The sequence below is a fragment of the Crocuta crocuta genome, unplaced genomic scaffold, assembly GCF_008692635.1.
Source record: "Crocuta crocuta isolate KB4526 unplaced genomic scaffold, BGI_CrCroc_1.0 scaffold70, whole genome shotgun sequence".
Taxonomy (NCBI): Eukaryota; Metazoa; Chordata; class Mammalia; order Carnivora; family Hyaenidae; genus Crocuta; species Crocuta crocuta.
In genome coordinates this window covers 14,873,265-14,886,323 of record NW_027528417.1, presented here as the reverse complement: position 1 = coordinate 14,886,323, position 13,059 = coordinate 14,873,265, and the positions used below count along the sequence as shown (strand labels likewise).

The following is a 13,059-nucleotide window of genomic DNA, read 5'->3' as shown; positions in this document are numbered from 1 at the left end:
CCACACACACACACACACACACACACACACACACACACACACACACACACACGGGGTATATTAGTTTCTGAGGCCTGCCATCACAAAATACCACAGATAGAGTGGCTTCTACAACAGAGATTTATTTTCTCACAATTCTGGAGGCCAAAGCTGTAAGATCAGGTGCCATCAAGGCTGGCTTCTGATAAAGGCTCTATTCATAGACTATGGATGGCCACCATGTCTCTGTGTCTTCACACGGTCTTTCCCCTCTGCGCATGTGGGGAGAGAGAGTTCTTCGTTGTCTCTTCCTTTTCTTGTAAGGATATCAATCTTACCAGATTAGGGATACATCCTTGTGACCCAATTTAACCTTAATTATTGTCCTGAAGGCCCTATCTCCTCTGGGGGTCAGAGTTTTAACATATGAGGTTCAGTCCGTACCTGAGGGAAGACAGATTTGGGAAGATTAAAGACCATTTGGGTAGTATCTGCCAAATGCAATGACTGTGGGTATTACTTTATTCTTCCACATATAGATATATGTGTATATTCTTGTCTTTCTGACTTTCTGCAGTGGGCATTTCTCACTTTGTGACCGGAGAGAGTACTTAACACAGGTTTCCATCTCCCTGGCGTAGTCTTTTCCTGGTAGGTGTTCCTTGGGGCTCCGTTGCTATGACAGTGACTTACTTCCCGCATCGTGAGGCTCCTGGGATCCCTTGAACTCAGGTCAGACTCTGAACAGGAGCATTTGATTTTTTTTTTAATTTTTTATTTTTTTTCTGAGAAAGACACAGGCAGAGTGAGTAGGGGAGGGTCAGAGAGAGAGGGAGACACAGAATCGGAAGCAGGCTCCAGGCCCTGAGCTAGCTGCCAGCACGGAGCCTGACGTGGGGCTCGAACCCACGAACCGTGAGATCATGACCTGAGCCGAAGTCGGACACTTAACCGACTGAACCACCCAGGCGCCCCTGAACAGGAGCATTTGAAAAGACTTTGATTCTCTCCAAGTGCCTTCTGCTGCAGCTGAAAAAATGACAGACAGAGATGCCATCTAGGCATGGCTGGTCATTGCAGGGCCCTACAGGGCGATAATGTCCTATAAATAAGGCACCTGAGCCTGGGGCGGGGCACCCGCCCTCCGAAGAGCACAGAGCGGGTTAGACACAAAGCCCCACTTGCCCAAGCAGTCTCTCTTGTCTTTGAGAAAATCTTCAGCTCTCACACCAGCATTAATGCGGTAAGTTCAGAGCCCGGTCCTTTTCTGTTTAAGGAGTGCTTACTAGTTTCTTGTCTCTGCGCACGGGTCCTGGCTGCATTCACCTTCTGTTCCTCCTCGTGATGAACTAGCACTTACTGTCACCTGTTCTCAGCTTCATGCTTTGTCATTTGCCTCATGAAGTAGCTCGGGTGAATAGCCATTTCCCCACCGTTTGTGGTGAGAACTGAGGGTGGCCCCGGCCCTGCTGATGTGCTCACTTAATTAAGTGCCTCGTGGTTTATGAATATAGCCCTGTGGGGGGGAAATAAAGACACTTGGGGAGGAGCCAGCCTCTAGACTCTGGTTCCGGCTCTGTCCCAGGCTCGCTTGGTAGCCTTGGACAAGTCTCTTTTCTCTACGGACCTCAGTGTACCCCTCTGAAAGTGACAGATTTGGATCTAGTCCCTTGAGGATCTTCCAGCCGTGACTTGCTACAACTCAGACAAGAAACAACATTCCCACTGACACATCTATATCCCGTATCAAATGCTTTCTTTGGCATCTCCTCCCAAGACCCATGGGTGACCCACCCCTACCCCCTTTGTGGTCAGAAGTGTGGGCTCTGGAGCCAGACAAAAGGGCTCCAGTTCAGACCCCCTGCTTACCAGCCCTATGGCTTGGGTGAGTTTCTTAGCATCTCTGCGTCTATTTCCTTATTTATAAAATGAGCATATTAATAATTACCTCCTGGGGTTTTTGCGAAAATGAACTGAGATACTGTATGAAAAGTACCTGGCTTGCAATAAACATCATCGAAGGGCATCTGTTGCTGTCCTTGTTCTCCTTTATCATAAAGGAGAGACTTTTGAGCAGCTCTCTTGGGATTTCTGAGGACCGTGAAGCCACAGATCCTGGTAAAAGCCTTAAGGGGCCAGAACTTGCTGCCATTGGCCTCCTGCTTTGTATACTGGAGAGGAGCTGGAGACATTTTAAAAATTCCAGTTATCGCTAATCCTCCTGAGTTTGCATACTCACCTGGCGTCAGTACTCTGCAGAGAACGCAGCACGGCTCGAGAAAAGACTTATGCTCTCAATGTACCTACTGGCTGCTTTGAGGTGGAGCGGGATGGGAATAGGGAGTGGAGCAGTAGAATTCTGAAGACAAGTATAGAACAGCGGGAGGTTGGGGCACCTGCCTGGCTCAGTCGGTTAAGTGTCTGACTTTGGCTCAAGTCATGATCTCATGGTCTGTGAGTTCGAGCCCCGCGTTGGGCTCTGTGCTGACAGCTCAGTACCCAGAGCCTACTTCGGATTCTGGTGTCTCCCTCTCTCTACTCCCCTCCTCATGCTCTGTCTCTCTCTCTCAAAAATAAAAAAAAAAACCTAGAAAAAAAAATTAAAAAAAAAAAATAAAAGAACAGCAGGAGGTCGCCTGCTGCTCCCTGGGCCTTCCTGCCACCAGCTCGATCATGTGTATCTTGCAAAGCCCCAGAGGCCCGGGTGCCTGCCCTGTCTTTGGACCACAGCACTATACCTGTGCCAGGACCTACAATGCTCCCCACAGACCGAGGACCACCCTTAAAGTCAGAAGATGAGGGTCCGGTTCCTGGTTCCTGTGGCCCTCAGCTGTGGGAGCCGAGGAGGCCAGTTGTCTCATCCTTGAACTTCAGATCCCCACCTCACCCCCAAGGGCACATACCAATTGCTTTTCTTTCCACGTTCCCATTTTAGGAAATGCCCTGAGGTCTGGGAGTCGCCCTTCGCCCCCTTTCCTTTCAGCACACAATGAGTCTGCAGGTCTGCAGCTGACAGTTCTTTGTCTTCATTCCTTCTCGATCATTTCTTAGGCCACAGCAGCTTCTACCTGGTCTTCCTTTCTCTAAAATCCTAGAGACTCAGAACACTAGTCTGTTGAGATCCTTCTCACTTAAGGGCCTTCAAGGGTCCCGTAATCTACTGAAGAAACCCGAAGCTCCCTGGCATGGCCCCTGCCTACAGTTTTCTAATACCTTCCACCTCTCCCTTTGTATCCTAGCTGCACTGGACAACCTGCAACTTCCAGACGAGCTCCTCGCTGTACTAAGTAGAACTAAGTTCGTCTCTACGTGCCAGGAACACTGCCCGCCCCTCAACACTAGGTTAACAAGATAAAAACGTATTTCTGTCTCACGTAAAAGAAGTCCAGGGGTGGACCTTTCAGAGCTGCTGTGGCGTCCTAGTGTGTCAGGAAGCTAGGCTCCTGCTACCTTGTGCATTTACCCTTCAATCATGTGACTTCAACCTCACGGTCCAAGATGACTGCTCAAGCTCCAGCCATCATGTCTACTTTCAGCCAGCAGGAAGGAGGAGTGAATAAGGAATGGCATGACTTTGCCTCTAAGGACACTTTCTGCAAGTCACCCCCCTGGCCAGAATTTTATCACGTGGCCATGCTGGGCTGTAAGAGACACTGGGAAATTTTTATTTCAGGTAGTCAGGTGTTGAGGTAGACAGAAATGTTTGTTTCCAAGGAAGAAAGAATGAATGAATATTGGGTGACGCCCAGCGGTCTCTGCCACATAAGGTCACGTTTGGGGTTTTGCACGCATTGTTTTTTCTGTCTAGGACATCTTCCCTCTCCCCATACCCCACTTCCCTGTCTTGGCCTGCTATTAGTTGTCCCTTAACACTCACTCACATCATGGCCATACTCACCCTGGCCCCCCGGTGACTGCCTGGGGACGCGTTAGCACCCGCTGCAACTGCACAATCCTCATCACAAATATTTCTTGTCTCAAAGATATACTGAGGAAGTGGGGTTATATTCTTCAGGCTTCCAGGGCCTTCCTACCTTTGGGGGAGGTATTAGTTGGGGGTGAGGTGGCTGAATGACCTCAGAGGCAAATGACAAGTCGCTGTTCCCTGGGCTGTACACAGACCATAGTCGTCTTGAGCTATTACAGTGACACCGATTCGTCTCCACCTCGTGACGGCGACTGGTCGAGGTGGGGAGGGATTTTTGTGATTCTTGCTGTTATTTTCCAACAATTCCTGATTGCTCCTCTCAGTTTCCACCAGGGCAACATGTGCTTTTTAAGGTGGACGTCTGACGGCTGATCTCACCTGTCACTGAAATTAAGTGCCGCGCCGAAACTTAGAAGCCTCACGGGGCCCTGGGGCCTCACGTGTACTTGTGACCTGTCAGTTACGACTACAAGCAGGATGTTTACAGGTCAACATCCAGGTGACCGTTTGTCTGTTTCTTCCTACAGCTGGTCACCACTGAAGGGCGCTTCCTCAAAGACAGCTTGTACAACGAGGGAATCCTAATTGTGTGGGATCCGTCTGTTTACCACTCAGATATCCCAAAGGTAAGTGGGTATCCATGGGAGGTGGGGATGAGTCTTGTGTTCGCCTATAGGCGTCCCTGAGTTCCTGGGTTTGAAAATCATGGCTGGCCTGGGCCATCCCGGAGGACTGGCCCCTTCGGTTTGAGGACAAGACACTTGATCCGGACGGGGGGGCAGCGCAGGAGTATTCCTGTCGTGTACCCGTACCCTCCGCCCCTGCCCCACAGTGCCACAGCCTTACCTCTTCATTACGATATGGATCAGGAGTAATAGGGGCTGAGTTTTTCACTGGGGTGGGGGGTGTTTGCCTAATACAGTTATTTCTGATGCAGATCAGCAGGAATAGACAGTGGTTACTCATTCCTGTAACAGAATCGCCATGCTTGACCTACTTCCGGTTTCCAGAAGTCTTCCATTTCGCTCTTAACAACATAGGGAGGTAGATAGAAGCGCATTTATTTCCCTTTTGCAGGTGAGGAGACTAGAATGTGAGGAGGGGAAGTCGCCTGTGCCAGGACCTGGTTTACGAAGCAGAGGGCACCCTCCCAGGAAGGGGGCAGAAGGGGACAGAGGTCTCGGGCCTGCTGGCTCCGCAGCTTGTCCGGAAGGCGCTCTTGCTGTTTGTCCCCTCCCTGCTGTGGCTGCAGGGCCACAGGAGAATGGCTTTAGGGCGGAAGGCCGGAGGGTGCTTGGGGACCCTCTGGGGACACTTGATTCTGAAGCCAGACCCAGCAGGAGCTGACAGGCTCTGGTGGTCCCGGGCACCCTCACCACCCCAGCCTCCACAGTTTTGCACTGATCTCACTGAGAACACAAGTTTGCCTGCATCTGGACAGGGACTCTGAACCCCCAGATGTGGCCAGCTGTGCCCCAGTTTTCACCCCTTTAAAAATGAGAGGAGGGGGTAGATGGTGCCAGGGCCCCTTTTTTTTTTTAGCTCTGGTAGCATTCCCAGAGGCTATGATCCCGAAGTCTGAGGCGGTTCCAGGGTCACCAAGCTCAAAATTCCCTGTGAGCCTGGGCTATGTGCTGGGTTCCCCTGTGCTGTCAGGTGCGTGCTGTGAGGTCTGGAATCCGCTCCGAGGAAGGGGCTCCGAGGCACATCCCTCTCTTCTTGAGAAGACCATTTCCTTCCCTTTCAGTGGTACCAGAGCCCCGACTACAGCTTCTTTGAGAACTATAAGAGTTATCGCAAGCTGCATCCCGATCAGCCCTTTTACATCCTCAAGCCCCAGATGCCTTGGGAGCTGTGGGACATCATTCAAGAAGTCTCCCCCGAGGAGATTCAGCCCAACCCCCCGTCCTCCGGGATGCTTGGTGAGTCCGCGTCTGGGGAAGGACCTCCCGTGTTTGTTTCCAGGAGAGATTAGCTCTCTTCTGGGACCTCATTCATTCATGCATTCATTCATTTCTTTGTTCAGCAAACAATTGCTAGGTTTTGGTTGTGTTCGTACATCATGCCAAGTTTCTAGTAAGACCCGGAGATCAGTAAGATAGAAGCCTTCTCCGTTAGGGTGCTTGGTAGGGGAGCTCAGTGAGGCAGCTGAGGCCAGGAGGGAGCCGTTGCCCAGTTGTGCCAGAAGAGAGCTTTGAGGAGTGGCATCAGGCCAGGCCTAGGTGAGGGGCAGATTTGGGAGGGGGGTGCGCTGGGCAGGAAAACAAAAGAGCAGGGCTGGGATTTGGAAGATGAGGTGAGGGAGTCACTTGCCTCAGGTGTACGATTTAAGGGGGCACCAAAAAAATTCAGTAACAACACCAATACAGACTCTTATAAAAACCCCAACTAATGCAAGATTTGATGCTGAATGAAATATCAACAATTTTATTTATATATATTTTTAAAGTTCATTTACTTTTGAGAGACAGAGAGAGCATGAGCAGGGGAAGGGCAGAGAGAGAAGGAGACACAGAATCTGAAGCAGGCTCCAGGCGCTGTCAGCACAGAGCCTGATGCAGGGCTCAGACTCACAAACCGCGGGATCATGACCTGAGCCGTAGTCGGCTGCTTAACCGACTGAGCCACCCAGGCGCCCCAGCAATTTTAAATAAAAACAGGAGCAGTAATATAGTTCTGCTGAGCCATATTGGCATCTGAGGAAAAAGCAAGGATTAATTATACTTCATTCCCAATTTCAAAAATTTGCTTAACCCCGCAAGGACCCCAGGCACGTTCCTGAGAGAATGAGCTGCGAAGCTTTCTGGGGTTTGGGCGTCATGAATGGAACTGAGGGAGCTGGTGGGTGGGCTAAGGTCTGAGGCCAGAGGGTCCTAATGCTGGTTTCAGACTTTCTTCTTGGACACACGGAAGGGAAAGTCTCTTCTCTGGGTCCCCGCAGGGGACCCCTTTCCCTTGGGATGGATGGACGGATGGACGGATGGCTGGATGGCTGGCCGGCTGGCCCCTGCCACCTGCCATAGTGTGATTTGCCTGCTGTCCTTCTGGAATGCAAACCCCCTCAGGGTGGGGACTGAGTTTGATGCGTTCTTCTGGGTCCAGCACAGGATCGTCCTGTGGTAACTGTCCCCTGAGTTAATGAACAAGTCAGCGTTGAATGTCAGAGGCACTCCTTATAGAAAGGAATGGGGGCCATTTCAGTACCACATCTTCATACCTTTCTCTTCAACGTTTAGATGTGTGCATTTGGGGCTCTTCCAGGAGCCCTTTGGAGCAGGAGTAGTTGGAAAAGCAGGTTTCCATCACCACTGCCCTGCCTTTGCCCACGCGGTCCCCCGCACCCCCAATCCGCCCCTCATGCCCATCCCTCCTGGCCCCTGCTGGGCCCCACACCAGCGCTGACAGGAGGTTTACAGAAGACCTCTCCCATAGAAAGTGCTCCCTCCCGTCATTTCTAGAAGCACTTCTGTTGTGCCTTCATCAGTGAGTTGCAGAGGTGTCTTTTTTACCCCTGTTGGACCAGAGACAGCCAGAGAGGGCTTTTCCCATGGCTGATTCCTCTGGAACAGACTAGCTGCTAGCAGTTTACAGTTCTGCTCTTAGTGAGAACTGCTTCGTCGTAAACGTTCCCTATATTTATGGTGACAGAGGGGTCTGAGAGCCACCATGTTACTGTATCCTAGCAACAGCCTGCGTGGTAGGAGAGGTGGGTGGCTCACCACTTGGGGCAGATGGAGAACCCGAGGCCCAGAGAGGGCCGTGTCCTGAGCCAGGTGGGGCCAAGCAGGCAGGCAGGAGTCTCCGGCCTCGTGTTCGGTGTGCATCTCAGCACAGTGTTCTGGGAGCGCCAGCCTGGCCACACCCGTGGGGCTGCGTCTCCCACCAGAAGGAGCGGAGCCCATCCATACAGCCCGTGCTGCTCCTCCTGCCAGCGGGGGAAGCTCAGTCTCCCCAAGCACTGCAAGAAGCAACTGCTCCCAGTCAGCACCAGCCAGCAGGCTCCCGTGGGATCTAAAAGTGCTAGAAAGTACTACCTACATGGGATGGTACTGTCTCCTCAGTCATCTTGTCCTCTGTTTTCATACGGCTCATTCCCCCTGATAAGTTGGGTGACTGATGGAGCACTTGGGCCCCCTCGGGTTTAGGGAGGACCTGTCATGCCCCAGCCTCTGACCCAGGCGCTAGGGATACACAGGCCCACAGGACACAACAGCCCTGCACCCCGAGGAACAGCGTGCCGGATTGGCTTGCTGGCAGGGCTCGGACTGCGAATCACAGTAGTAAACAGAAAGACGTCCAGAGAGGCGTCTCCCCAGATTTGGGTCCCTGCGTTGCCAGGCTCGTGGGGCACGACCTCAGGATGCTGGGGTGGGTCGTCGGGCAGGACTCACCTCTGCTCCCCTTTCCAGGCATCATCATCATGATGACACTGTGTGATCAGGTGGATATTTATGAGTTCCTCCCATCCAAGCGCAAGACCGACGTGTGCTACTACTACCAGAAGTTCTTCGACAGCGCCTGCACGATGGGCGCCTACCACCCCCTTCTCTTTGAGAAGAATATGGTGAAGCACCTCAACCAGGGCACAGACGAGGACATTTACCTGCTTGGGAAGGCTACATTGCCTGGCTTCCGGAAAATTCGCTGCTGAGCGTGGGCTCCCTGGTCGGGTCCCCTCACCCTTCCCCACCAAGCGTGGGCAGATCACGTCCTCACCTTTATTCTCGAAGGTCTGCCTGAACTGAGAGAAGCTCCGATTATTTTTTTGAGGGAACCGCTCCCCCTGTCCGAGGCAGCGAGTGCAGCCCCCTGGCATGGCAGGCACCCGGCAAGCCAGACGCCAAGAACCTGCCTTGTCCACGCTCAGCCTGGCCCGACCCTGCCCCGCAGTAGGATTCTGCACCTGCGCCCACTGCTTCCAGCTTACCGCCCACCCCACCCCTCCTGACCGCCATCTTGTCTTTTCCTTTAAAGCAGTGGGTGCTGTTCTCTCTCTCTCAAATTACTTTTCTACCTTTTCTACTATATAACAGTGTCCTGATTTCTTTGACCTTCACGGGCTGTTTTGGAGTGTCTCTCAGGGAGTGGGGCTGTGGTTCCCTAGAATTTCAAGTTGCTCTCGGAAGTCAGGACCTTCAAGATCATAACTGATTCTCATAAGGTTTACCAGGCGGCCGTGCCCTCTAGCCCTCCGGCAAGGGGGCAGCGCCAGAGTCTCCAGACAGAGGCCCTCCCACTCCGCTCTGCCAACATGCTTCCTGGGTAGTCGGGCTACCCCTTCCCGGGTGGGGAAGCACGCTGGGCTGGCCCGGCCCTGCCGCGTGGAGAAGGTCGAACGCTCGCTCAGGGTCACAACGTAATGCTGTGGAGCCAGGGCTCCTAGACCCAGGCTTCTGGACTCCTGGCCTCATGTGCTCAAGGCCTCTTAAGCTCGAGCTCTAGACCAGCTGCCTGGGAGCTGAAGTGCTCACTTGCTGCCAAACCCTTGGTTTATATAAGCAGTAGAAGGACCCCGGAGGGAGAAGCCCTGGGTTTCAAATGGATGCTCCCTTCCCTTCACCCGCCCTCCTCCCGCTTACTAGCTGTGCCTCCATGGGAGAATTCTGAGACTCTGTTTCCACATCTGTAAAATGGGGGATGATGAGCCTACCTCACAGGGCTGCTATAAGGGTTACGTGAAACACCTATCCTGGTTCTGTACTTGGTACATAGCAGGTGCTCGGTACATGGTGGCTTCCTCCCTCCCTCCCTCCTCCCACTTCCTTCCTTCCTTCCTCCCTCCCTCCCTCCCTTCCTTTCACTAAGAACCTGCTGTGTGCTTACACCTGGGCAAGACCTTGCTTTGAGGGAGGCCAGAGAGGGGGTCCTGTCATCAGGGAATTAATTGTCCTATCGGGACACCTGCCTGAAATGCCCAGGAAACTATCGGAGGTGGTGGTCTGTGCAAAGCATGTCTCCCCTCCTCCCCCTCCCTCTCCTCTTCCTCCCTTGCTTGCAGCTCTGGCCTCTCTGCCTCTGAACGGCAGCGGGCAGCACACCCGGGCCGCTTCCTGCTGTATGGAGAGTCTTTCCCCTCTCTGGGCCCATGAGTTGCTTTATGTTCTGATCTGTTGTGCTTGCTGCAGTCCCTGAATCACAGACAGTGAGAGCAAGGAGGCATTCGTGCCGCAGGAGGCAGGTGTCGCTGTGGACAAGGAGACTACACTGGGTAGCCGCTAGCTTTGTTGTTGTGCGTATAAGGGATCCAATTAATTTAATTCTGCGTTGTCTCTCTATGGAAACTAGTGAAATGCAAATAAGATAGGGGTATTACTGTTGGTCTGGTGAGATGGTTAATATTTGTGACCGATATCTTAAGAATGGTGACTGCGTGCCGCATTTGGAAAGCCCCCGTAGGGGTCGTGTCTTCGTCAGTAGCCATCGCTTCGTCCTATATCATGAGGGCCCCCTGCTCTTCAGTCACAGAAACTGTTCACACCGGTTTGGAGACCTCGATCTCAGAAACATCTGTGAACTGTGCCTGATCTGATGATGAACTATCCAAAGATTATGTAAAATTTTAAAATAAATGTGTTTTTCAAAAAGCGTATCCGTCTCTTCTTACTTGCTAAGGGAGCGAACTGCTGGTGGTCAACTTTCATCTCCAGAGAGGACACAGCCGTAGTGCCGAAGCCCCGAACCCCTTCCCGCTAGCTCCTCTCCACTCCCCGCAGGAAGGACACTCACCCACGTGGCAGACAGCATCTTTGAGATACTGACCGATCACTTGTTTTTTCCTTTTGCTCTTGCTTGGGCTCAAATGACGAAGTTGTTTGTCCAGCACCTCAGGGAAGGGGTGCAGTAGGGCAGAAAGCAGGATGAAAGGAAAGTCTTTCCTTTGGTCCGAGAGAGAGAGAGAGAGAGAGAGAGAGAGAGAGAGAGAAGGTAGGAGCAGGGGAGGGCGGGAAGAGAGGCACGCACAGGATCTCAAGCAGGCTGCATGCTGCCAGCCCAGAGCGTGATGCGGGGCTGAACTTGAGAACCAGAGATCATGACCTGAACCAAAGTGGGACGCTTAACCAACTGAGCCACCCAGGCGCCCTGTCTGCTGCTGCTGCTTTTACAAAGATGTTTATGTTGGGTGTGAGGGAGGAAGAATGAGGGCCCAGCTCCTCCTTACCTCCTCAGCCACAAAGGAGACTCCTGGGCTGTCCCCCGCCACCTGTTCCTAGCTCCCAGACCTCCTGTGTGGCCTTGGTTTCCTCTTCCCTTGTGACCCTCGGGGCAGCCTTCCTGGATGTGCTGTGATGTAACAAGGAGTGCACGAATGCTCCAGGGTCACTTGCCGCTTCTCCAACCCAGAAAAGTCATCCCTGTGAGCTGGGATAACGGCACCAGTTGTAGGAGAGAAGAAAAGGCCTCGCTGGCGTCCACGAAATCCCACCACCCCATGCGTTTATGCCACCACCCAGTCCTTCTCAGGCCTGGCCGGGAAAGAAGCTGATAATGGGAAGAGGAATCGTGTTCAGCCCAGTGAGTCCCCAGGAAGCACCTACTGGGAGACAGTGATGAGTAGTCAGTGCCTGCTGCCCAGGAATTTGGGGCCTGGGAGAATGGGCCTGCCTGCCCTGTGAGCGGCGTCGTGGTCACGTGAGGGAGCAGTGGTGGCATTTCTGGGACAACTAAAGCTAGGTAGTACGCTTATGTTGTTAGGCGCGCGCTTGTAACTGCAGAGAAGGAAAACACCATGAGGATGCCATGCGGATCCTATATGAGAACATGGATCATACAAGGAAGAGTACAATAATGAAGTTATAGAAAATAAGATTGATATTGACAGGAATTTGGGTAGTCTTTATTTTGTATTTTTTTTTAAGTTTGAGGGAGTGGGGGGATGGACAGAGAGAGACAGACAGAGAGAATCCCAAATAGGCTCCATGCCGTCAGCGCAGAACCTGACGCAAGGCTTAACTCACAAACCATGAGATCGTGACCCGAGCCAAAACCAAGAGTTCAGCATTTAACCTGCTAAGCCACCCAGGCGCCCCAGATTTGGGTAGTCTTAATGGGTGACAGTCTTAAGGGATGAGCAAGATTCTCTTTTTTCTTTAAATGCTTTTTCTGATATAAAAGTAGTACAGGGGCATCTGGGTGGCTTAGCCACTTAAGCGTCTGAATCTTGATTTTGGCTCAGGTCATGATCTCAGGGTTTGTGGGATGGAGCCCCTCATTGGGATTCTCTCTCTCCTATCTACCCTTCCCCTCTCACGTGCGTTCTTTTCCTCTCTCAAAAATAAGCATTAAAAAAATAAAACCATAAAGGAGAAAGGTCCTATGCTTCATATCATTAAAGATAATCCCTGCTAGTAGTTCCCAATTCTGTCTTACTATATATATGCACACATGCACACAAAATAACACACACACACACACACACAGACCCCCTCACTTTTCTTTTTAATTTAAAAAGATATCATAAAAGGGTCTCCAAATCAGCAAGGATCACTTTGTAATCATGCTTTGAAATGGTTGCTTGATACGTTATTATAAAAATGTGTTATAATTTATACAATTTTCCTTAGAATTGGAAATACAGTTTCTTTACACTTGTGTTTACCCCCAAAACCTGCACACACAAGCGCATGTCATCATCTCTGACTGCATTGGGAGGTGGCGGGTGGGTAGGATAGGTAGTCTTTTCCTCTCAGGAATTGTGGCCGGATGACTCACAGAATCATCTTAGAGGAAGTTCTGGAATAGTCTTAGAAAACCGGAAAAGGCTGCCGGGGAATAAACCAAAGGAAGCACTATAAGATTGCTAGAAAGTTTGTGACATTCTCTGGTTTGTTACTTTGTTATTCCATTCCGGCTTCTCCATAGAAATTAGTGAAAGCCTAGGTGTGTATTAGTGATAGTAGTTTATCTAACAAATGGCCAGCGGCTTCCAGCAGCAGTAAACATGTATGCACATCGTGTCTGTGAGTCAAGAACTGGGGAGTAGGTTAGCCAGGTGCTTCTGGCTTGGGATCTCCCCCAGATGGCGGTTAGGATGGCATCCGGGGCTGCAATGACCTGAGGGCTTAAATGGGGGCTGGTCTCCTTCCAAGATGGTTCTCTTACATGGCTCTGAGGCCAGGGGTGGTGCCACTCGCTGGGCTCTGTGGTCAGAGAGA

The 13,059-nt window shown here is 51.7% G+C and overlaps 1 protein-coding gene across 10 annotated transcripts in view; it reads left to right on the top strand.

Moving 5' to 3' along the window:
* ST6GAL1 (ST6 beta-galactoside alpha-2,6-sialyltransferase 1) overlaps positions 1–10,494 on the top strand; it is a 112,230-nt gene extending 101,736 nt beyond the window's left edge. For all 10 annotated transcript variants that reach the window (XM_077754403.1, XM_077754410.1, XM_077754405.1 and 7 more), the window contains 3 exons: positions 4,435–4,533; positions 5,655–5,829; positions 8,317–10,494. In XM_077754403.1, the coding sequence (XP_077610529.1) occupies positions 4,435–4,533; positions 5,655–5,829; positions 8,317–8,558 (516 nt within the window). In that variant the 3' untranslated portion in view covers positions 8,559–10,494. The remainder of the gene's footprint in view (positions 1–4,434; positions 4,534–5,654; positions 5,830–8,316) is intronic.
* Positions 10,495–13,059: the final 2,565 nt, after the last annotated feature.